Here is a 24,391-nt window from a genome sequence, read left to right on the forward strand (position 1 = left end):
GTACAGTTGTGTGTTGCGCGAGAAGTTTTCCATACCAGTCTGTGTATCAGATGAACAAAAAACACGTGTAGCTATAGACCTAATAGGGGATTGTTTTGTCAACGTATGATTCCAATAATGCTCGTTAGTACTTCACATCCTGATAATTGTTGGTTCATTACAGGCAATTTACTTTGTATTCGAACGCACATGCCGTAACAGAGCTCTGAAAGGGTTTGTACCTTAGTCTGACGTCACTTAGCACAGGTGTGTGGAAAATAGAAGGATAAGTTATAAAGTGACATTCCCAATCTTACATCACAAGGAAGCGACAGGATGTAGTACACCACTGGCCATTAAAATTTCTACACCAAGAAGAAGTGCAGATGATAAATGTGTATTCATTGAACAAATATATTATATTAGAACTGACATGTGATTACATTTTCACGCAGTTTGGGTGCATTGATTCTAAGAAATCAGTACCTAGAACTACCACCTCTGGGCGTAATAATGGCCTTGAGACGCCTGGGCATTCAGTCAAGCAGAGCTTGGATGGCGTGTTCAGGTACAGCTGCCCATGCAGCTTCAACACGATACCACAGTTCATTAAGATTTGTGACTGGCGTACTGTGACGAGCCTGTTGCTCGGCCACCATTGACCAGATATTTTCAATTGTGAGAGATCTGGAGAATGTACTGGCCAGGGGAGCAGTCGAACATTTTCTGTAGCCAGAAATACCTGTACAGGACTGGCAAAACGCGCTCGTGCATTATCCTGCTGTAATGTAGGGTTTCGTAGGGATCGAATGAAGGGTAAATGTGTGAAATCTTATGGGACTTAACTGCTAAGGTCATCAGTCCCAAAGGTTTTTTTTTTTTTTTGTCATCAGTCTACTGACTGGTTTGATGCGGCGCGCCACTAATTCCTTTCCTGTACTAACGTCTTCATCTCAGAGTAGCACTTGCAACCTACATCCTCAATTATTTGCTTGACGTATTCCAATCTCTGTCTTCCTCTACAGTTTTTGCCCTCTACCACTCCCTCTAGTACCATGGAAGGCATTCCCTCATGTCTTAGCAGATGTCCTATCATCCTGACCCTTCTCCTTATCAGTGTTTTCCACATATTCCTTTCCTCTCCGATTCTGCGTAGAACCTCCTCATTCCTTACCTTATCAGTCCACCTAATTTTCAACATTCGTCTATAGCACCGCATCTCAAATGCTTCAATTCTTTTCTATTCCGGTATTCCCACAGTCCATGTTTCACTACCATACAATGCTGTACTCCAGACGTACATCCTCAGAAATTTCTTCCTCAAATTAAGGCCGGTATTTGATATTAGTAGACTTCTCTTGGCCAGAAATGCCTTTTTTGCCATAGCGAGTCTGCTTTTGATGTCCTCCTTGCTCCGGCCGTCATTGGTTATTTTACTGCCTAGGTAGCAGAATTCCATAACTTCATTGACTTCGTGACCATCAATCCTGATGTTAAGTTTCTAGCTGTTCTCATTTCTACTACTTCTCATTACCTTCGTCTTTCTCCGATTTACTCTCAAACCATACTGTGTACTCATTAGACTGTTCATTCCGTTCAGCAGATCATTTGATTCTTCTTCACATTCACTCAGGACAGCAATGTCATCAGCGAATCGTATCATTGATATCCTTTCACCTTGTATTTTAATTCCACTCCTGAACCTTTCTTTTATTTCCATCATTGTTTCCTCGATGAACAGATTGAAGAGTAGGGGCGAAAGGCTACAGCCTTGTGTTACTCCCTTCTTAATACGAGCACTTCGTTCTTGATCGTCCACTCTTATTATTCCCTCTTGGTGGTTGCACATATTGTATATGACCCGTCTCTCCCTATAGCTTACCCCTACTTTTTTCAGAATCTTGAAGAGCTTGCACCATTTTATATTGTCGAACGCCTTTTCCAGGTCGACATATCCTATGAACGTGTCTTGATTTTTCTGTAGCCTTGCTTCCACTATTAGCCGTAACGTGAGAATTGCCCCTCTCGTGCCTTTGCGTTTCCTAAAGAAAAAATGATCGTCACCTAACGCATTCCCAATTTTCTTTTCAATTTTTCTCTATATTATTCTTGTAAGTAGCTACGATGCATGAGCTGTTAAGTTGATTGTGCTATAATTCTCGCACGTGTCAGCTCTTGCCGTCTTCGGAATTGTGTGGATGATGCTTTTCCGAAAGTCAGATGGTATGTCGCCAGACTCAAATATTCTACACACCAACGTGAATAGTCGTTTTGTTGCCACTTCCCCCAATGATTTTAGAAATTCTGATGGAATGTTATCTATCCCTTCTGCCTTATTTGACCGTAAGTCCTCCCAAGCTCTTTTAAATTCTGATTCTAATACCGGATCGCATATCTCTTCTAAATCGACTCCTGTTTCTTCTTCTATCACATCAGACAAATCTTCACCCTCATAGAGGCTTTCAATGTATTCTTTCCACCTACCTGCTCTCTCCTCTGCATTTAACAGTGGAATTCCCGTTGCACTCTTAATGTTACCACCGTTGCTTTTAATGTCACCATAGGTTGTTTTGACTTTCCTGTATGCTGAGTCTGTCCTTCCGACAATCATATCTTTTTCGATGCCTTCACATTTTTCCTGCAGCCATTTCGTCTTAGCTTCCCTGCACTTCCTATTTATTTCATTTCTTATCTACTTGTATTTCAGTATTCCTGATTCTCCTTTCATCAATCAACTGAAGTGTTTCTTCTGTTACCCATGCTTTCTTCGCTGCTACCTTCTTTGTACCCATGTTTTCCTTCCCAACTTCTGTGATGGCCATTTTTAGAGACGTCCATTCCTCTTCAACTGTGTTGCCTACTGCGCTATTCCTTATTGCTGTGTCTATAGCGTTAGAGAACTTCAAACGTATCTCGTCATTCCTTAGAACTTCCTTATCCCACTTCTTAGCGTATTGATTCTTCCTGACTAATGTCTTGAACTTCAGCCTACTCTTCATCACTACTATATTGTGATCTGAGTCTATATCTGCTCCTGGGCACGCCTTACAATCCAGTATCTGATTTCGGAATCTCTGTCTGATCATGATGTAATGTAATTGAAATCTTCCCGTATCTCCCGACCTTTTCCAGGTATACCTCCTCATCTTGTGATTCTTGGACAGTCGCCCATGACTATTAGATTTTCGTCCCCCTTTACATACTGCTTTACCGTTTCAATATCCTCATACACTTTCTCTATCTGCTCAGCTTCAGCTTGCGAAGTCGGCATGTACACCTGAACAATCGTTGCGGGTGATGGTCTGCTGTCGATTCAGATTATAACAACCTGGTCACTGAACTGTTCACAGTAACACACCCTCTGCCCTACCTTCCTATTCATAACGAATCCTACACCTGTTATACCATTTTCTGCTGCTGTTGATATTACCCGATACTCGTCTGACCAGAAATCCTTGTCTTCCTTCCTCTTCACTTCACTGACGCCTACTATATCTAGATTGAGCATTTGCATTTCCCTTTTCAGATTTTCTAGTTTCCCTACCACGTTCAAGCTTCTGACATTCCATGCTCCCACTCGTAGTACATTATCCTTTCGTTGATTATTCAATCTTTTTTTCATGGCCACCTGCCCCTTGGCAGTCCCCTCCCGGAGATCCGAATGGGGGACTATTCCGGAATCTTTTGCCAATGGAGAGATCATCACGTTACGTGTCTTTAATGCGTCCTCATGTCGTTGATCATTGCTGATTCTTCCGCCTTTAGGGGCAATTTCTCACCCCTGAACCTCTATCCGCTCCTCCGCCCTCTTTGACAAGGCCGTTGGCAGAATGAGGCTGACTTCTTATACCGGAAGTCTTCGGCCGCCAATGCTGATTATTTATCAAAATTTATACAGTGGCGGGGATCGAACCCGGGACCAAAGACGTTTTGAGTATGAATCAAAGACGCTACCCCTAGACCACGGACCTAAGCGTACACACTGCTTAACCTAAACTATCATAAGGACAAACACACACCCACGCCCGAAGGAGAATGGAGGGTAAAGTCACGGGTCGCAACACATCTGAAATGTAACGTCCACTGTTCAAATTGCCGTCAATGCGAACCAGAGGTGACCGAGACGTGTAAGCAAAGGCACCCCGCACCACCTCGCCAGTATGGCGATGACGAATACACGCTTTAAATGTGCGTTCACGGCGATGTCGCCAAACACGGATGCGACCATCATGATGCTGTAAACAGAAGCTGGATTCACCCGAAAGAAATGACGGTTTGCCATTCGTGCACCTAGGTTTTGTCGTTGAGTACACCATCGCAGGCGCTCCTGTCTGTGATGAAAGTCGGGACGTGATGGTACGCATTTCTCCTCCTTACACGGGGCATCACAACAACATTTCACCGGGCAACGCCGGTCAGCTTCTGTTTGTGTATGAGAAATCGGTTGGAAACTTTCCTAATGTCAGCACGTTGTAGGTGTCACCACCGGCGCCAACATGATGCTCTGAAAAGCTAATCATTTGCATTTCACAGCATCTTCTTCGTGTCTTCCTGTCGATTGAATGTCGAGTCTGTAGCATGTCTCCTACGTGGTGTAGCAATTTTAATGGCGAGTAGTGTAATAAGGTAAAACCTGTAGACTGTAATCAGTTATTTTCATGAACTGACGCTATCTGCCGTAAACAATGTCGTTGGGATAAGTCACTTTTGTTCTCACAGGAGGGCCGAAGGCTCCGTCCAACTGCTCTGTTGTGAACGAGAAGAGGGACGTTTTCGCGGTGCGGTGCCCAACCGAAACTGACCGTGGATTCCGCCAGAGCTACCAGATAGAGATCTACGACCTCTACACAGGCTACTTGCTGCTCAACAAGACGCAGCTGTCGCCAGTCTTCCTGCTGGGCGGCATCGAACAGAATCGACAAGTCACGATCCGCATTGCAGCTGTCAGCCCCAGGGGTCGAAGTGAATGGACCAGGATAAACATCGTCGGAGGCTCGGTAAGTGGCCGAAGCTTTTAGTGTCATGCTCTATGTGGTAAGACCCATACGTACGATTTTTTTGGAGGTAGTATCGAACGTCCGACAGTTTACACATTGATGTTTCACTGTAGCAATGTCATATCATTGCGTGAAGTAAATCAGGCCGTAATAACACAAGAATTCCTTGTTCCCGCATCGATGACGATGTTGCACCATCGTAATTCTTACTTACACCGCGTCGAAAATGTATATATTAAATATATCGAGGTGAACTAATCTTTCAGTAGGTACACACTCCAGAGTAAGATGTCGTAACTTCAATACGTGACGAGGCAGATAAGAGAGGCCACAGAAATGCACGGTCCTCTTATCTTAATCCATTCAGACCCACTGTCTACAACTGTGCACAACTATACTTAGCGTGTATTAGTTGCATCAGAAATATTTTTCCTCAGTGGGAACGTCATGTAAAATCTTTGAACGTACACACTTTTCACCGTCCACAAGTGCTCCCACTTGTTATTCATCACTGTAATACTAGTAAGTGAATGTGGCAGTGCACAGCGGTTCGTGAGCGCCAGGATTCACGGTAACTGCTGGTCAGTTATATTCAACTGTGTAACTAAACACTATTATTGTTATGTTGCACGGTAATCATTGAAGTATTAGTTTATTTATTACAACAGTAAACGTTTCAAAATTATTTTTCGTAGTCCATAAAAATAGGACAAACGTACAAAGTATGTACTGAAAACGAGTGCATATATTTGTATAAATCGTGCATCTAAAACCATTAAAAGTCATCCAAGACCATTAAAAAATTTATCCTTCCTTATGAAAAAATTGAGGTCCGAAAGGGTTAATGTGACCATCGTCTGCGTTTGACGTCAACGTGCAATAACCACCCACAGACAGCAGATGGCAGCACTAGGATGTGGGCGGGATTCATGAAACAGTTAAGTTGTTGCCGTAATGGGAAAACTGAGTGATGTATCAGGCGTGCAGAAGGGCATGTTTGTTGCGATTTGGGCCAAGGGTTAAAGTATTTTCGAAACGGATATGTCTGTAGACTGTTCGTGTGCCAGCATGGTTAACGTATACCATGCATGGCAAAATTTCGCTATCCAAAACCGGCGAATAGGCAAATGTGGAGCAACAAGGGCCATATAAGAGGGGGGTGAACAATAGCGGCGAATTTGTGTACGAGTGAATAGATACGCCACTGTTGAGTAGCTAACCTCCCATATGACCCAAGGGGCTACCAACAGTGTCTCCTCAACGACCACCCAGCGAACGTTGCTGCTTATTAGTCTCATCAGCAGGCGACTGGTTAATGCATCGATGCTGATCACTGATCAGGCTGGACTTTGTACGCCAAAACCTCTATTGGACGACCACTGAGTGGTGACAGATAGCCTTTTGGAATGTTTTCAGATAAGTCACGTTGTTTGCTATATCAAACACAGATGGTCTTTGGTGTTTACCGCCATGCAACAGACTTTGCAATGAAGCTGGTCGGAGTAGGGAACGTTGTGCTCCGGAGAATGTTTTCGTGGCATTCCTTGCGTTATGTCGCCATTCTGGAGGCACAGTGGATGAACAAAAGTGTGCATCTATTTTTGGGGAGCATTTGCACACCTACTTTCAGTATGTTGTTTCTCGACACGATGGCACCTACCAGCAAGACAGTGCAACGTGTGACATAGCTCGCAAGTACGTGCGTTGTTCGAATAGCACCAGTATGAGTTTACTGCAATTATCTGGCCAATAAAGTTCCTCTACTAAAACCCAATGGAGAATCCGTAGCACCATCTCGATCTGTCTATTCAACTGAGAAGCGTAACGTAGCTGGCAGTGGCACTAGTGACGTCATGGCATATCTTGGCTTCTTCCAGGACCTTACTGACTCCCTTCCTGCATATCACGCAGAAGTCCACGCTGTAAAAGGTCGTTATTAAGGCTTTAGACAGGTAGTCATGTAATATGACTGGACAGTGTATACAGGGTGGTCCATTGATAGTGACCAGGCCAAATATCTCACGAAATGAGCATGAAACGAAAAAACTACAAACCACGAAACTCGTCTAGCTTAAAGGGGGAAACCAGATGGTGCTATGGTTGGCCTCTAGATCGCGCTGCAATAGGTTAAACGAATATCAACTGGGTTTTTTTAAATAGGAACCCTAATTTTTATTACATATTCGCGTAGTACGTAAAGAAATATGAATGTCTTAGTTAGACCATTTTTTCACCTTGTGATAGATGGCGCTGCAATAGTCACAAACGTGTAAGTACGTGGTATCACGTAACATTCCGCCAGGGCTGACGGTATTTGCTTCGTGATACATTACCCGTGTTACAATGGACCGTTTACCAATTGCGGAAAACGTCGATATCTTGTTGATGTATGGCTATTGTGATCAAAATGCCCAACGGGTGAGTGCTATGTATGCTGCTCGGTATCCTGGACATCGTCATCCAAGTGTGCGGACCGTTCGCCAGATAGTTACGTTATTTAAGACAACAGGAAGTGAGCAGGCACATGTGAACGTCAACCACGGCCTGCAACAAATGATGATGCACAACTAATCCTCACATCAGTAGCAGACAAATTGCGCGAGAAACGGGAATCTCAAAAACATCGGTGTTGAGAGTGCTATATCAACATCGAATGCACCAGTAGTACATTTCTCTGCACCAGGAATTTGCATGGCGACGAGTTTGAACGTCGTGAACAGTTCTGTCATTGGGGGCAAGAGAAATTACGCGACGATGATAGATTTTTTGCACGCGTTCTATTTAGCGACGAAGCGCCATTCACCAACAGCGGTAACGTAAACCGGCATAATATGCACTATTGGGCAACGGAAAATGCACGAAGGCTGCGACAAGTGGAACATCAGCGACCTTGGCGGGTTAATGTATGGTGCGGTATTATGGGAGGAAGGATAACTGGACCCCATTTTATCGATGGCAGTCTAAATGGTGCAATCTATGCTGATTTCCTACGTCATGTTCTACCGATGTTACAACAAGATGTTTCACGGCATGACAAAATGGCGATGTACTTCCAATATTATGGATGTCCGGCACATAGCTCGCGTGCGGTTGAAGCGGTATTGAATAGCATATTTCATGACAGAGGGATTGGTCGTCGAAGCGCCATACCATGGCTCACACGTTCACCGGTCCTAAGTTCCCCAGATTTCTTTCTGTGGGGAAGTTTGAAGGATATTTTCTACCGTGATCCACCGACAACGCCAGTCACTATGCATGTGCGAACATTACGGAAGGCAAACTACTCGCTGTCGAGAGGAATGTCGTTACACGTATTGCCAAATGCATTGAGGTTGACGAACATCATTTTTAACATTTATTGTATTAATGTGGTATTTACAGGTAATCACGTTGTAACAGCATGCGTTCTCAGAAACGGTAAGTTCACAAAGGTACATTTATCACATTGGAACAACCGAAATAAAATGTTCAAACGTACCTACGTTCTGTATTTTAATTTAAAGAACCTACCTGTTACCAACTGTTCGGCAAAAAAAAAACTGATCCAACTAAAACGTTCATATTTCTTTGCGTACTACACGAATATGTAATATAAAATGGGGGTTCCTATGTAAAAAAAACGCAGTTGATATCCGTTTGACCTACGGCAGTGCCATTTAGCGGGCCAACCATAGCGTCATCTGGTTTCCCCCTCCAAGCTAGACAAGTTTCGTTCTTTGTAGTTTTATTCGTTTGACGCTTATTTCGTGAGATATTTGCCCCGGTAACGATCAATGGACCACCCTGTATATACTATGGGTAAATGTATCAACGTGTTGCTGGAGGGGACACGCGAATTTTCTGTGGGACTGCCAGACGGACACATATACCATTGATGAACAGCATCGGAAAGAGCCTTCGAAAAAGACTTCAAAGACATCAGAGGGACTTGATCAATTAGTTGCAAGTTAATAGCGCTGCAACCCATTTTCAAGAAAACAGGTGCCGCACACGTCTGCCTTACTCTAAAAAAAAAGTTGGTGAAAGGTTGCGATGGTGCTGACTCTTATCCTGTTCCCCGCTTCACGGTTAGCTGGTATGCTTTTTACCTACAGGCGGAAATGGTGGACAGCCGTACAGAGCTTCACGATCTACTCGATACTTATTCGCCGTCCACCTTCTTATTTTATCGTAGACTGGGGGCACTTAATGAGTCATCTGTCTGATCTGATACAATCCGCCACGATATCCCACTGAAGTACATAATTATTTGTTAGTTATATTCCAGTATCTGTGTTCCCCTACAGCTTTTACCTTATCGGCCTCCTCTAGTACCACGATATTAAATTCTTGACGTCGTAACACATGTCACATCATTGTGATCCTTCCCCTTGTCACTGTTCTACAAGTATTCCTCCCCTTGCCGGCTCTTCTGAAGACATCCAGAAATCTTGTCTTGTTCATTCACCCAATTTTCAACTTCCATGTATATCGACACACCAATTCTATTACTTACTGGTTTTCCCACAGCCCATGGTTTATTTTCATACATTACTGAGCTCTGAGTGAGCATTCTCAAAAATCTCTTCCTCAATGTAAGGCCTACATTTGGTACTAGTAAAATCCTTTTGGCCAGAAAGGTCCTCTTTACCTCAGCGAATATTGTTGTTATATCCTCCCTGCTTCGTCTTTCGAGGATTACTTAGATACTAAGGTAGCACAATCCTTTAATTTTGCTCTTCGTTATATTTCTGCAATTTGCGTTTCTACTACTTCTCATTACTTCCCTCTTCCTTCGATTTACACTCGGTCCATATTATTTACCCATCAGGTCGTTCATTCCACTCAGCAGACCCTGTAATTCTTCTTCACTTTCGCTGAGGACATCAATTACTCAGTAAAACTAGGCACTGATTTTCTTTCAGATTAAATTTTAATCCCACTTTTGAATCTTTCTTTTATTACCTTCATCGGTTCTTAGTTGTACACACTGCAAACTAGAGGCGAAAGGGTGGATCCCTGCCTTACAATCTTTTTTGAATTTAGCACTTCGTTCTTTTTCTTAAAATCTTATTTTCCCTCTTTTTCTTGCAAACATGTTATATTCGAACACCTTGCACCATCTTACATTGTCGAAAGCTTACTCCAGTTTGTAAACTACAATGAACGAGTCTTTGTTTTCGTTCAGCCTTGCTTCCACTATAGGTGCAAAATCAGGACTGCCTCTCTGGTGCCTTTATCTAGCTGACCGTCATCTAACAGATCCTCAGTTTTCTTTTCCGTTGTTCTGTAAATCTTTCTTATCAGTAACTGTACTCACGAGTAGTTAAGCTTACTGTGTGATAGTTGTCACAATTTTATGCCCTTGCCGTCTTCAGAATTGTGTGGGTGTCATTTTTCCGAAAACCTGATGGTATGTCACCAGTCTCATAGATTACACATACCAACATGAATAGTCATTTGTTTGCCACATCTCTAAAATGATTTAAGACATTCAGAGGGAATGTTGTCAGTCCCTTCTGCCTTATTTCATCTCAAATGCTCTACATTTCCTCTGTACTCTGACTCTGATACTGGATCTTCAATACGGATTCCGATTTCTTCTTCCACGACATCAGACAATTCCTCCCCTAAACGGCCCTTCACCGTACCGGTTCCACTTATCCACGATGTGATCTGCGTCTGACAGTGGAATATCCCCTGCAGTCTTACTTTTTAATCTCATCGAAGGTTGTTTTGAATTTCCTGCATACTGTGCCAGTCCTTCTGACGATCATTAATTTTCAATTACCTCGTATTTTCCTGTAGCCATTTCCATCTGGCTTCCCTGCAGTTCTTATCTTTTCGTTTCTGGCCACAAATAGTCTGAAAGGCTTGTTAGAATATTGTGGGGTAGGTTGTACTGAGGAATAATTGTTAGGAAACTTATTCGATATGTTGCATTGAAGTAAGACAATGAGACCGTTGGGGGCGCAATTTCAAATGTATTATGTTCGAATATAATGACTTTTCTGGAGACTAGAAATCTACTCTGCAGGAATGAGCATGGGTTTCGAAAAAGACTATCGTGTGAAGCCCGGTTCGCGCTATTCGTCCCCGAGACTCTGAGGGCCATAGACACGGGTTCCCAATTAGATGCCGTGTTTCTTGACTTCCGCAAGGCGTTCGATAAAGTTCCCCACAGTCGTTTAATGAACAAAGTAAGAGCATATGGACTATCAGACCAATTGTGTGATTGGATTGAAGAGTTCCTACTTAACAGGACACAGCATGTCATTATCAATGGAGAGAAATTTTCCTAAGTAAAATTTCAGTTGTGTCGAAGGGGAGTGTCGTAGAACCGTTGCTATTCGCAATATATATATATATATATATATATATATATATATATATATATATATATATATATATAACCTTGTGGATAATATCGGAAGTTCACTGAGGCTTTTTGCGAATGATGCTATAGTATATCGAGAGATTGTAACAATGGAAAGTTGTACTAAAATACAGGAGGATCTGCGACGAATTGACGGATGGTGCAGGGAATGGCAATTGAATCGCAATGTAGACAAGTGTAATGTGCTGCGAATACATAGAAAGAAGGATCCCTTATCTTTTAGCTACAAAATAGCAGGTCAGCAACTGGAAGCAGTTAATGCCATTAATTATCTGGGAGTAGGCATTAAGAGTGACTTAAAATGAAATGACTATATAAAATGAATCGTCGGTAAAGCAGATGCCAGACTGAGATTCATTGGAGGAATCCTAGGAAATGCCTCCGAAAAACAAAGGAGGTAGGTTACAGTAGACGTGTTCGCCACTGCTTGAATACTGCTCAGCGGTTTGGGATCCGTACCAGATTGGGTTGATAGAAGAGATAGACAAGATTGAGCGCTCTTCCTTACAGTATCATTTGGTACTTGAGAAAGCGTTACAGAGATGACAGATAAACTCGAGGGGAAGACTCTGCAAGAGAGACTCGCAATAGATCGGTACGGGCAATTGTTGAAGTTTTGAGGACATACCTTCACCGAGGATTCAAGAAGTATAATGCTCCCTTCTACGTATATCTCGCGAAGAGACCAAGAGGATAAAATCAGAGAGATTAGAGCCCACACAGAGGCATACCGACAATCTTTATTTCCACGAACAAGGCGAGACTGGAATAGAAGGGAGAACCTATAGATGTACTCAAAGTACCCTTCGCCACACACCGTCAGGTGACTTGCGGAATATGGATGTAGATGTAGAAGCGAGAGATCGCGTCGCCAAATGTGTTATTCGTTTGGATTCCTGAACCAGAACAACAGAGTAATACAAAAATTGGACATGGTGCGTTAGTAAGTATCTAACCCTGAGCAATTCCGTGCCCTATCATCCACTGTACGAGAAAAACTGACATTAATTGTATCTGATGGGCAGCTTGAGTTGGTGTGCAGAAGGGCCTGATTGGCTTCAATGCTAAGTAAGTCCGAAACGGCGCAACTAATCGAATTTTTATCTTTACAGTTATTTATCATCCCTTCCTACCCTACAATACGTTTACAAGTTTTTAAGACTGTTTCTAACCGACCTGCATTGTTGTATTGCCGTATTTTTCTGAACATTTTTGCACCTTCTTTTTCGTTGATCAGTTGAAATATTACTGCTATTTCCCACGTTTCCTCACAGGTACCTCTTCTTGCCATTCTTGAAGAATGTTTTCACCAACTCCAATAGTGTTTCATCTCTCTCATTCCTACTGCCAGGACTATACTTTCCCCCTACCGTTTGTCCTTCTGGTTCCGCTACAGCCGGATTCCAATCTCCAGTGGTTACTAGATTTTCATCCCCCTTTACGTAAATTCTGTATCTCTTCACCCTCTGTTGCGACGTAGGCATGTATGGTCGGCTTTGGTTTGCTGTCGAATCTGGTGTGAACAAACCTATCACTGAAATGTGTGTTGTTCGTAGCATAAGTTATTTTAATTAATGTGTAAGTCTAGGGACCGATGACCTCAGCAGTTTGGTTCCTTAGGAATTCATTCACACACACACACACACACACACACACACACACACACACACACTAAAGTGGAATTTTTGCCAGTGGTGAGATCTTCATGACACCGCTTCAATTAAGAGCACATATCCTACGAATAGATATTAGGTGCCTTTATTTCAGTGGTTTCCTGCCAACATGCCACTGACAGCGCTGGTTTCCAGCTTTTTGGGGCAGTTTCCCATCCCAAGTGTACGAGACTGCCGTGAACCTCCGTCCGCTTCTCCGCCTTCTTTGAAAACGCCGATATCATATCCGTGACTCTCTCTTCCCTATTTCGGGATAAAACAAAATGAGCAGCCTTTCTTTGAACTTTTTCGATGTGCGATGTCAATCGTATCTGCTGCAGATCCTACCTCGTACAGCAATACTCCGGAAGAGAGCGACAAGAGTAGTGTAAGTAGTCTCTTCAGTAGACCTCTTTGTAATCTAAGTGTTCTACCAATAAATCCCAGGCTTTGATTCGCTTTCCACACAACATTATCTACACCATCGTTCCATTACAGTTATGCGTCATTGTAATCCGCAAGTGTTTAGTTGAGTTTTGTGTGATGTATCGTGTAACTTAAATTTGGTTTGTGGGAGTGGAAGCGACCAGACTACAAAGGCCATCGGTCTAACTTAAATTTAGCGGTTTTATTTTAGTGCTCATGTGGATAAATTCACACTTTTCATGATTTAGAGACAATTGCCACTTTTAGCACCATACAGGTATCAAATCAGTTTGCAATTCGTTTTGATCATCTGATGACATACATTACGGTAAATGACAGCATGATCTACGAAGAGCCTAAGAGAACTGCTCAGATTATCTCCTAAATCGTTCGTGTCGATCGGGAATAACACAGCACAGGGCCTATTACACTTGCATCAGGAACGCCAGATATTGCTTTTGTAGTACTCGACGACTTACTATCACTTACTACGAAATGTGACCTTTCTGAAAGAAAATCACGACTCCAGCCACACAGCTGAGGCGACACTCTATCGGCACGCAACTTCATTAGACGTCGCTTGTGAGGAACTGTGTCAAAAGCCTTCTAGAAATCCAAAAACATAGAATCAACCTGATGTCCCCTGTCGCTAGCAGCCATTACTTCATGAGAATAAAGTGCTAGTTGAGTTCCAGAAGAAAAATACTTTCTGAAACAGCGTTGACTACTGGTCAATGAATCGTTTTCTTCGAGGTATAGCATATGCTTCGAGCGTACTGTACGTTCCAAAATTCTCTCGAAAATCGGTGTTAGTTATATGGGTCTGTAATTCAACGGGTACCCGTGGTCTAGGGGTAGAGTGCGGCTCTCGTAGCCGAGCGAAGCGGACGCGCGGTGCGTGCTCTCCGCTGACAGAGAGGGCCCGCGCGCCTTGTTTACTTTCTTCGGACGACATTAACGTGACGCCGTAGCGCTACAAGACCATGGCAAACCAATACAGAAGATCAACCTTGAAATTCACATTTCGGAACGACTTTACCCGACCAAAGGCGCTCGAAGTCGAACGTTTTTTAAAAGAGGAAGCCAAGATCCCGGCTGCCGACATTTTCGGCATTCACTTTTCGATCGTCAGTAGCACGGTCTATGTAAAGCTCATAAACGAAACTACTTGCGACAAGGTGCTTCGAGAGATGAAACGAGAACTCCGCTTCTGCCACGCAGGTGGCAATGTTGGCATCGTCGAGGTCGGCCATGCCGCAATGGGACTGCGGACTATACGCATCTTCGAACTTCCATTTGAACTCCCGGCGGCAGAAGTTGTAGCGGCGCACCGCCCCTACGGCACGCTACACGAACACGTGGCTGAAAAATGGACCCAGTTTAAGACGTATCCAGTACTCAATGGAGTACGCCAAGTGCGCATAGATCTCCAACGACACAGATAGGTGGATGCCGGGCCATAGTTATTTATGACGGCCAACCGAAGACGTGTTACGGATGCGGTAAGGAAGGTCACCTTCGTTTCGAGTGCCTCCAGCGTCGGATCACACAACTCCCACCGAAGGACGTTGCACCACCAGCGGCGAAGACTATTCTATCCGTTACTTACGAGGCGGCGCTCACAACGTTCTCCACACAACAGACACGGCCGACCGCTTCAGCGATACAAGAATCACTTTCCACGGACAAAAACCTGGATGATCCGCCGACCTGGCCAGTGGTGAAAAATAGTACTACGACTCTGTAGCTACCGAACGCGACAGACATTGACGCCCGTAAGATGGCAATTGATTCCCTTATTGTACCGACCGAAGGGTTGTTTCGGCGGATCGTGAGTCAGTGCCGTCTTCTGACAATGAAGGCCACGTACGGAAACAGCGATCACCGAAACGCCAAAAGCGGCGTCGTTGGACCGTGTCGGAACACAGCGGTTTGCATTCGGCCGGGGAAGAACAACTGACCACTCAAGAAGCCAGCCGCGAAGCTGAGGCTGTTTCCACTGACACCAACCTTGCAGAACAGACAGAAAAACATGCAGCTTTCGACCATCAGCCCATTGACAGAAACAGTAAGCAGCGGGAAGGTACCACTGCAGGCAGCGAAGACGCCCGGTCCCTTACTATCAAACATTCCGAGGCTATGGACCATGAACAGACATCCGCGCCCGCTTCGTGGGCCGAGGACGTCGAGACACAAGATCCCGACCCGCGGCCAGCTGCGGCGCCGCCGGATCATGCAACATAAGCAGCACAAGGAGGACCGCTTTCGGCGGGGGGTGACATCACTTCCGATGTTCGCTTCTCTCCACCTTCACCATGGATAACCTCGCCCAAACAACTCGTTGCCAGGCTTACCGCCTGGCGACAATGAATATCAATATGATCAGTTCTCCTGTCAAGATCCAACTTTTGAAAGAAACCATACGAGCCATGGGGGTTGACTTTGCTTTCCTACAAGAAGTGAAAACGACTGCACTCCCGCACTTTTAAGGGTACACCACACATGTGACGCCCGGTAGCCCTGCAGATATCGGAGTGGCAATATTAGTGCGTGAAGGTATTGAAGTTACCGACGTCACGTTTCTTCCCCCCGCGCGGGGAATAGCATTTACGGCACTCAACACCCGATTCATTAATGTTTACGCACCGTCGGGTACCACAAGACGTCACGACCGCGCCAGATTCTACTCCACAGATGTCGCTCCCCTTTTCCTAGGACGATACGACCACAGCGTCTTCGCCGGCGATTTTAATTGCGTACTTCACCCTAAGGACCAAATCCCACATTACACGCCTTGTCCGGAACTGGGTGCGATGATCCAAGAACTTCACTTGTGCGACACGTGGGAAAAAGGAAACGGTAACCGCTCTGGCCACACTCATCTTACCAGTCATTCGGCCAGCCGACTCGACCGCATATATGTGTCACAAGATCTCACACAAGGTGTGGTGGACGCCGAACTATGGCCTCAAGCCTATTCTGATCACAGTGCCTATATCTGCACTATAAACGTACGCCCCCAACAAGTCTGGCGCAGCAATGGCTTTTGGAAGCTCAACATATCTCCAGGACCTGGATTGCTGTCGGCAAGTTGCAGCAACGTGGACTGACTGTGAACGTCGCCACCCTCGATACACCTCGACCCTGGAGTGGTGGCTCCTCTGTGCCAAACCAGCAATCCGTAGGACACTTATGATATGGCAAAGACGTGACTGCGTGGCATCGACAGACCCTCGATTTTTACTACGCGACACTCAGGGACCTCGACGCCTTACCCCCTTCCCCGGAGATACAACATGATCAAAGCAGAATAAAGGCTCACATACTATCATTGACGAAGCGCCGACTAGAAGGTGCAGTCGTCCGCTCGCGACGGCACGACCGAACGTTTGCGGAGGAACCCACTGTGCACCACGTTGTGGCGGATAAGCGCCGACAACGACAACATGTAATCACACAACTCAGGACACACGACGGTCGCTTATGTACGACCCAAGCAACCATAGTAAAGGCGGTAGAGGATCATTTTCGTCATCTTTACAAGGAAAGAATCGTCGATGACGAGGCCACTACTGAAGTGTTACAGCAGGTAACACGTACTATCGACGAGGCTACCGTGAATGCACTAACAGAGGAAATCTCGAAGAAGTCGAAGACGCCGTGGACAAAGGTACGGCCAACATGTCTCCTGGACCTGATGGATTGCCCATCGAATTCTACCGGACTTTCCGTGACATCATGATGCTTCGCTGGCTTATAATGTTCCGCGAACTTATGTCTCCAGACTGTGTTGTGCCGCCAGCGTTTGTAGAAGGTCTTCTCATACCGGTACACAAGCCAGGTGGAGGGCTATCGATTAACGACTATCGGCCGCTTACAATGCTGAACGCCGATAACAAGATTTTCACCAGGATTATGGCGAGCCGTATTAAGACGACTTTGCCGATGATCCTCGCTCCAGAACAGATGTCGCAAGGGGGAGTGGGGGGGGGGGGGGGACGGAGGGGGGGGGGGGGGGAAGCCAACATACACATGGCCACCGGTGACTGCAGGGACTTAATAGCGATCGCTTCTGCGTGCCGTCTGAGAGCGGCGATCGTCTCTGTAGATTTCAACCGCGCCACAACTTCCTCCTACGAGTGATGGACTGCATGGGATTTCCCCCGGGCCTTATCTACACACTACGGCGTCTTTGGACCGCAGCCAGCTCACACGTCCAGGTCAATGGAAGGACGGTAGGACCAGTACCCATTAAGAGGTCTCTACGACAGGGTTGTCCCCTTTCTACCTACCTTTATGCCATCGCACTCGAGCCACTCCTAGGGGGCCTTAACCACCGCCTATCTGGCATCACGCTGCGGGACGTCACCTTTCGGTATAGGACATACGCTGACGAACTGCTACTGCTTGTTCGTCCAAATGGCGAAGTTCACAGCGTACTAACCTGGATTGAGCGTTACGGACAGGCTACAGGCAGTCTTCTGAACATCAACAAGTCGGCTGCGTTGGATATTGGGCGTGGTCTCGGACAGGAAGTCCTCGCTCCCCTCCCACCAGTTTCTGATCTGCGATATTTGGGAATCACGTTCAAGAAAGATGTACGTAAAGCAGCTGCAGCAAACTACCGACGGTTATTACAAATCATAAGAGCAATGTTGCGACAGAACCTGCTCCGGGACGTGAATCAGCTACAACGTGTTGAATACCTGAACCTTTACGTGGCATCAAAACTCAACCACGTGGCACAAGTCCTCCCACTACCGATCCAGATAGGTCGCCGGTTTCAGGCGGCCTTCAGTTACTACGTTTCCGCAGGTCATATCTTTAAAGTACGATACGACACTCTTACCCTCCCAGTGCACAAAGGAGGTCTGGGATTGGTCAACGTCAGGGCGAGAGCAGCTAGCCTTTACATGAGCAACATGAGGAAACGATGGAAAAGTCAATATACCTCTCTCACGGGTCGTTTACTACAGGTTCTGATGCCAGTCTCTAACGTCCCGCCGGTGTCGGTTGCGCACGTCGCACAACAGCTCTCCCATGTGTCGACCTTCATTCTTGATTACAGCTATGTCAGCTCGAACCTCTCCGCCACGCGTCCACCAAAAGCGGAAGATTTTTATACCAACCTTCTGCGTGCTGTTCCCCATAACGTTGTGGAAAACAAGTACCCTACGGTTCACTGGCCAAGAGTGTGGAAAACGATACACCACAACTTTCTGTCTTCCACGGTGCGTTCGAAGTGGTATCAGATCGCCAACAAAAAATATGCCACACTACAGCGACTTCACACTTTTGGACTGGCAGACTCCCCTTATTGCCCAGATTGTCACCTTTTTATACTAATGAACATCAGTTTACTTGCGCATGATCGTCCGGAGTTTGGCGACAAACACAGAAGATATTGGCTTGTTACCTCCGGGTCACACCTGATATGATTGATCCTCAGACCCTACTCTGTCTAGATGAAACTTACTTCCCGGCAGCAAAATATCATACGCTTACATTGTCCAAAGGACTTACTGTGGCCTATATCTTTAGCGACGGAGAGAAAGAGCAGCTTGATTACTGGTGGTTCCTGCAAAATGCTCACAATGCCCTCGAACGCACACCGAAATACCGTACGTTCTTCGCAAATTATTAACGCAGCGTTTTCGTTAACCCCCCACTCAGCTGGGGAGTGCCGAGCTGCGGTTAATGTTCTGTGTCGCATCACACAAACGGCTGAACGTTCTGCCTTGTCAGCCATGAGCGAAGGAAGAGACAAGCTGCTGCAAGGATACTGTTTTCCTTGAGGCAGTAGCGGAGCTCAATGACTCCGTTGCAGTTGCCCTTCAAAGGCGCAATTGGAGATATCAGATAACGATGACGAGGTTCCAAGTGGAACCAGTTACATTATTGAAGAACCTTTTAGTTAGAATTAGATCAGTGATTTATGTTTTTATTTCTGGATTACTCTTTTATGCCACCTTTGTTGTTGTAACACTTGGTTACTAGAATTCACATTTGTACACGTTCCCTAAATGTAATCATGTAACAAAAAAAAGTGGCAAAGGATAGTCCTAACCTTGATTTCTCATATATCCCATGATATATAGGCAGCACTCTGGGGTGGGTTTACTAAGGAGCCAACACCTGAAGTGGATCAGCTTTTTTGTTATAGGATGAAAAGTGGCGGTAGCACTTTGGTTTTTTTTTAGTTCCATTTTCCTAAGGGGCTTTTTAAGGGAAATTTAAAAAAAATGGTTAAGGCGTTATGATTTCAAAGAAAAGGGTAGCGTCTTTAAAAAAATAAAAAAAAGAATAAGAGAAAAAAGAATAAAAAGGGGCAGCGAAAAAATAAAAAAATAAAAAAATAAAAAAGGAGGAGCTTCTTTGATTCATAGTCAAAACGTCTTCGGTCCCGGCTTCGATCCCCGCCACTGCCTAAATTTTGATAAATAATCAGCATTGGCGGCCGAAGACTTCCGGCATAAGAAGTCAGCCTCATTCTGCCAACGGCCTTGTCAAAGAGGGCGGAGGAGCGGATAGAGGTTCAGGGCACTCTCTTGTCCTAGGGGTGGGAAATTGCCCCTAAAGGCGGAAGAATCAGCAACGATCAACGACATGAGGATGCAGAAGGCAATGGAAACCACTGCATTAAAGACACGTAACGTGTATCCACAGGACATGTGGCCTGTAGTTGAAGAAGTGTCATGATGATCTCTCCATTGGCAAAAGATTCCGGAATAGTCCCCCATTCGGATCTCCGGAAGGGGACTGCCAAGGCGGAGGTTACCATGAGAAAAAGATTGAATAATCAACGAAACGATAATGTTCTACGAGTCAGGGAGTGGAATGTCAGAAGCTTGAACGTGGTAGGGAAACTGGAAAATCTGAAAAGGGAAATGCAAAGGCTCAATCTAGATATAGAAGGGGTTAGTGAAGTGAAGTGAAAGGAAGACAAGGATTTCTGGTCAGATGAGTATCGGGTAATATCAACAGCAGCAGAAAATGGTATAACATGTGTAGGATTCGTTATCAATAGGAAGGTAGGGCAGAGGGTGTGTTACTGCGAACAGTTCAGTGACCGTGTTGTTCTAATCAGAATCGACAGCAGACCAACACCGACAACGATAGTTCAGGTATATATGCCGACTTCGCAAGCTGAAGATGAACAGATAGAGAAAGTGTATGAGGATATTGAAAGGGTAATGCAGTATGTAAAGGGGGACGTAAATCTAATAGTCATGGGCGACTGGAAGGCAGTTGTAGGGGAAGGAGTAGAAGAAAAGGTTACAGGAGAATATGGGCTTGGGACAAGGAATGAAAGAGGAGAAAGACTAATTGAATTCTGTAACAAGTTTCAGCTAGTAATAGCGAATACCCTGTTCAAGAATCACAAGAGGAGGAGGTATACTTGGAAAAGGCCGGGAGATACGGGAAGATTTCAATTAGATTACATCACGGTCAGACAGAGATTCCGAAATCAGATACTGGATTGTAAGGCGTACCCAAGAGCAGATATAAGCTCAGATCACAATATAGTAATGATGAAGAGTAGGCAGCAGTTCAAGACATTAGTCAGGAAGAATCAATACGCAAAGAAGTGGGATACGGAAGTTCTAAGGAATGTCGAGATACGTTTGAAGTTCTCTAACGCTATAGATACAGCAATAAGGAATAGCGCAGTACGCAGCACAGTTGAAGAGGAATGGACATCTCTAAAAAGGGCCATCACAGAAGTTGGGAAGGAACACATAGGTACAAAGAAGGTAGCAGCGAAGAAACCATGCTTAACAGAAGAAATCCTTCACATGATTGATGAAAGGAATAAGTACAAACATGTTCCGGGAAAATCAGGAATACAGAAATATAAGTCGCTGAGGAATGAAATAAATAGGAAGTGCAGGGAAGCTAAGACGAAATGGCAGAAGGAAAAATGTGAAGACAGCGAAAAAGATATGACTGTCGGAAGGACAGACTCAGCATACAGGAAAGTCAAAACAACCTTTGGTGACATTAAAAGCATCGGTGGTAACATTAAGAGTGCAACGGGAATTCCAGTGTTAAATGCAGAGGAGAGAGCAGATAGGTGGAAAGAATACATTGAAAGCCTCTATGTGGGTGACGATTTGTCTGTTGTGATAGAAGAAGAAACAGGAGTCCATTTAGAAGAGACAGGGGATCCAGTATTAGAATCGGAATTTAAAAGAGCTTTGGAGGACTTAAGGTCAAATAAGGCAGAAGGGATAGATAACATTCCATCACAATTTCTAAAATCATTAGGGGAAGTGGCAACAAAACGGCTATTCACGTTGATGTGTAGAATATAAGAGTCTGGCGACTTACCATCTGACTTTCGGAAAAGCATCATCCACACAATTCCGAAGACGGCAAGAGCTGACAAGTGCGAGAATTATCGCACAATCAACTTAACAGCTCATGCATCGAAGCTGCTTACAGGAATAATATACAGAAGAATGGAAAAGAAAATTGGGAATGCGCTAGGTGACGATCAGTTTGCCTTTAGGAAAAGTAAAGGCACGAGAGAGGCAATTCTGACGTTACGGCTAATAATGGAAGCAAGGCTAAAGAAAAATCAAGACACGTTCATAGGATTTGTCGACCTGGAAAAAGCGTTCGACAATATAAAATGGTGCAAGCTGTTCAAGATTCAGAAAAAAGTAGCGGTAAGCTATAGGGAGAGACGGGTCATATTCAATATGTACAACAACCAAGAGGGAATAATAAGAGTGGACGATCAAGACGAAGTGCTTGTATTAAGAAGGGAGTAAGACCAGGCTGTAGCCTTTCGCCCCTACTCTTCAATCTGTACATCGAGGAAGCAATGATGGAAATAAAAGAAAGGTTCAGGAGTGAAATTGAAATACAAGGTGAAAGGATATCAATGATAAGATTCGCTGATGACATTGCTATCCTGAGTGAAAGTGAAGAAGAATTAAATGATCTGCTGAACGGAATGAACAGTCTAATGAGTACACAGTATGGTTTGAGAGTAAATCGGAGGAAGACGAAGTTAATGGGAAGTAGTAGAAATGAGAACCGCGAGAAACTTAACATCAGGATTGATGGTCACGAAGTCAATGAAGTTAAGGAATTCTGCTACCTAGGCAGTAAAATAACCAATGATGGACGGAACAAGGAGGACATCAAAAGCAGACTCGCTATGGTAGAAAAGGCATTTCTGGCCAAGAGAAGTTTACTAATATCAAATACCGGCCTTAATTTGAGGAAGAAATTTCTGAGGATGTACTTCTGGAGTAGAGCATTGTATAGTAGTGAAACATGGACTGTGGGAAAACCGGAACAGAAGAGAATCAAAGCCTTTGAGATGTGGTGCTACAGACGAATGCGGAAAATTAGGTGGACTGATAAGATAAGGAATGAGGAGGTTCTACGAAGAATCGGAGAGGAAAGGAATATGTGGAAAACACCGATAAGGAGAAGGGACAGGATGATAGGATATCTGCTAAGACATGAGGGAATGACTTCCATGGTACTAGAAGGAGCTGTAGAGGGCAAAAACAGTAGAGGAAGACAGAGATTGGAATACGTCAAGCAAATAATTTAGGACGTAGGTTGCAAGCGCTACTCTGAGATGAAGAGGTTAGCACAGGAAAGGAATTCGTGGCGGGCCGCATCAAACCTGTCAGTAGTCTGACGACCAAAAAAAATTAAAAAAAAGTCAACGGATGACTCATATTTCCTTTCATGGGTATTGGCGGAGTTGCACAACTTTCCTGTCTTTAGATACGCATCTGTCGAATTGGGTGCGGTTGTATATGATTGCTATGAATGAGGCTACTGTATCTGAATAGTCTGAAAGGAACGTGACTGGTATACATTCTCGACCGAAGGCCTTTCAATTATTAAGCGTTTTAAGCTGCATCGCTACACAAAGGACATCTACTTCGGAGGTACTCGGGAGTTGTTCTGGATTCGAATTCTGGAATATATACTTCGTCTTCTTCTGTAAAGGACTCTCGGAAAACAGTGTTTAGTAACCCTGATTTAGTCGCACTGGCATTAATATCATAAACATAGTTATCGAACAGTGAAGGTATAGATTCCGTCTTGCCGTTAGTGTGCTTCACATATAGCCAGAAGCTGTTTGGATTTCCAGACAGAGTTTCGTTGTGGAAATTATTAAAAGCATCTCACATTAAAGTTTTGTCTACATTTCGAGCTTCTGTCAAACTTCACCAATTTGGGGATTTTTCTGCCTTTTAAATTTGGCTTACTTCTTTCGTTGCCTCTGGAATCAAGTTATGACCTCCTTTGTGCACCATGGGCGTTCGGTGCCGGCTCTTATTAATTTTTCTGGTAAATACCTCTCAACTGCCGTCAGTATTATTTCCCTGAATTTAAACCATGTCCTGTCTACGCTTCCATAGTCAGGTTGAAAGGAGTGGAGGCTGCCTCTCAGGAAGGTGTCAAAGGACTTTTATGTTTTCTTTTTATTAATAGATAAATTTAGTGTTCAAGAGTGAAAGACAAAGAACACGAAAAGTTAGATTTGTGGGGTAGTGAAGCACAAAGTAGGCAGATAGCAAGAGTAAATAGAATGTCTAGCGAATTAGAACGAAGCTTAAAAAGGCAGGGCAACAGTAAGTAGAATTCCTGGGGAATTAGGACAACGACCCGTTGTCTGGCAAACCTCAAGTGTTCGTTCTATGTCACTAGCACGTACTGTACATGAGTACTTTAATCTGAGTGCCAGAGAATCTCTCTGCACATTATTTGCCCAGGAACACGATGTGGTATTGCAAAAGTATCTGAATAGATTTTCAAAAAAGTTTGGAGGAACCTCGAAAACTACACAGACCGCATACAGATAAGAACTGCGGAAACTTAGCAGTCACACACTAGGTGGAGCAGTTAGAAACTGATATTTTTCTGACGCCGGTACCAAACGAGGTTTCTGTTTTTGTGGTGTATAAATAATACAATTTTTTTAA

General features: G+C 44.4%; 1 protein-coding gene across 1 annotated transcript in view; it reads left to right on the plus strand.

The window, feature by feature from the left end:
- Nucleotides 1–24,391, plus strand: part of LOC126267139 (B-cell receptor CD22-like) — a 144,111-nt gene that overhangs the window by 100,750 nt on the left and 18,970 nt on the right. Inside the window, exon 8 of the mRNA XM_049972063.1 lies at nucleotides 4,699–4,976. Within this exon, the coding sequence (XP_049828020.1) occupies nucleotides 4,699–4,976 (278 nt within the window). The remainder of the gene's footprint in view (nucleotides 1–4,698; nucleotides 4,977–24,391) is intronic.

Source organism: Schistocerca gregaria, chromosome 4 (assembly GCF_023897955.1).
Source record: "Schistocerca gregaria isolate iqSchGreg1 chromosome 4, iqSchGreg1.2, whole genome shotgun sequence".
NCBI classification, from domain to species: domain Eukaryota; kingdom Metazoa; phylum Arthropoda; class Insecta; order Orthoptera; family Acrididae; genus Schistocerca; species Schistocerca gregaria.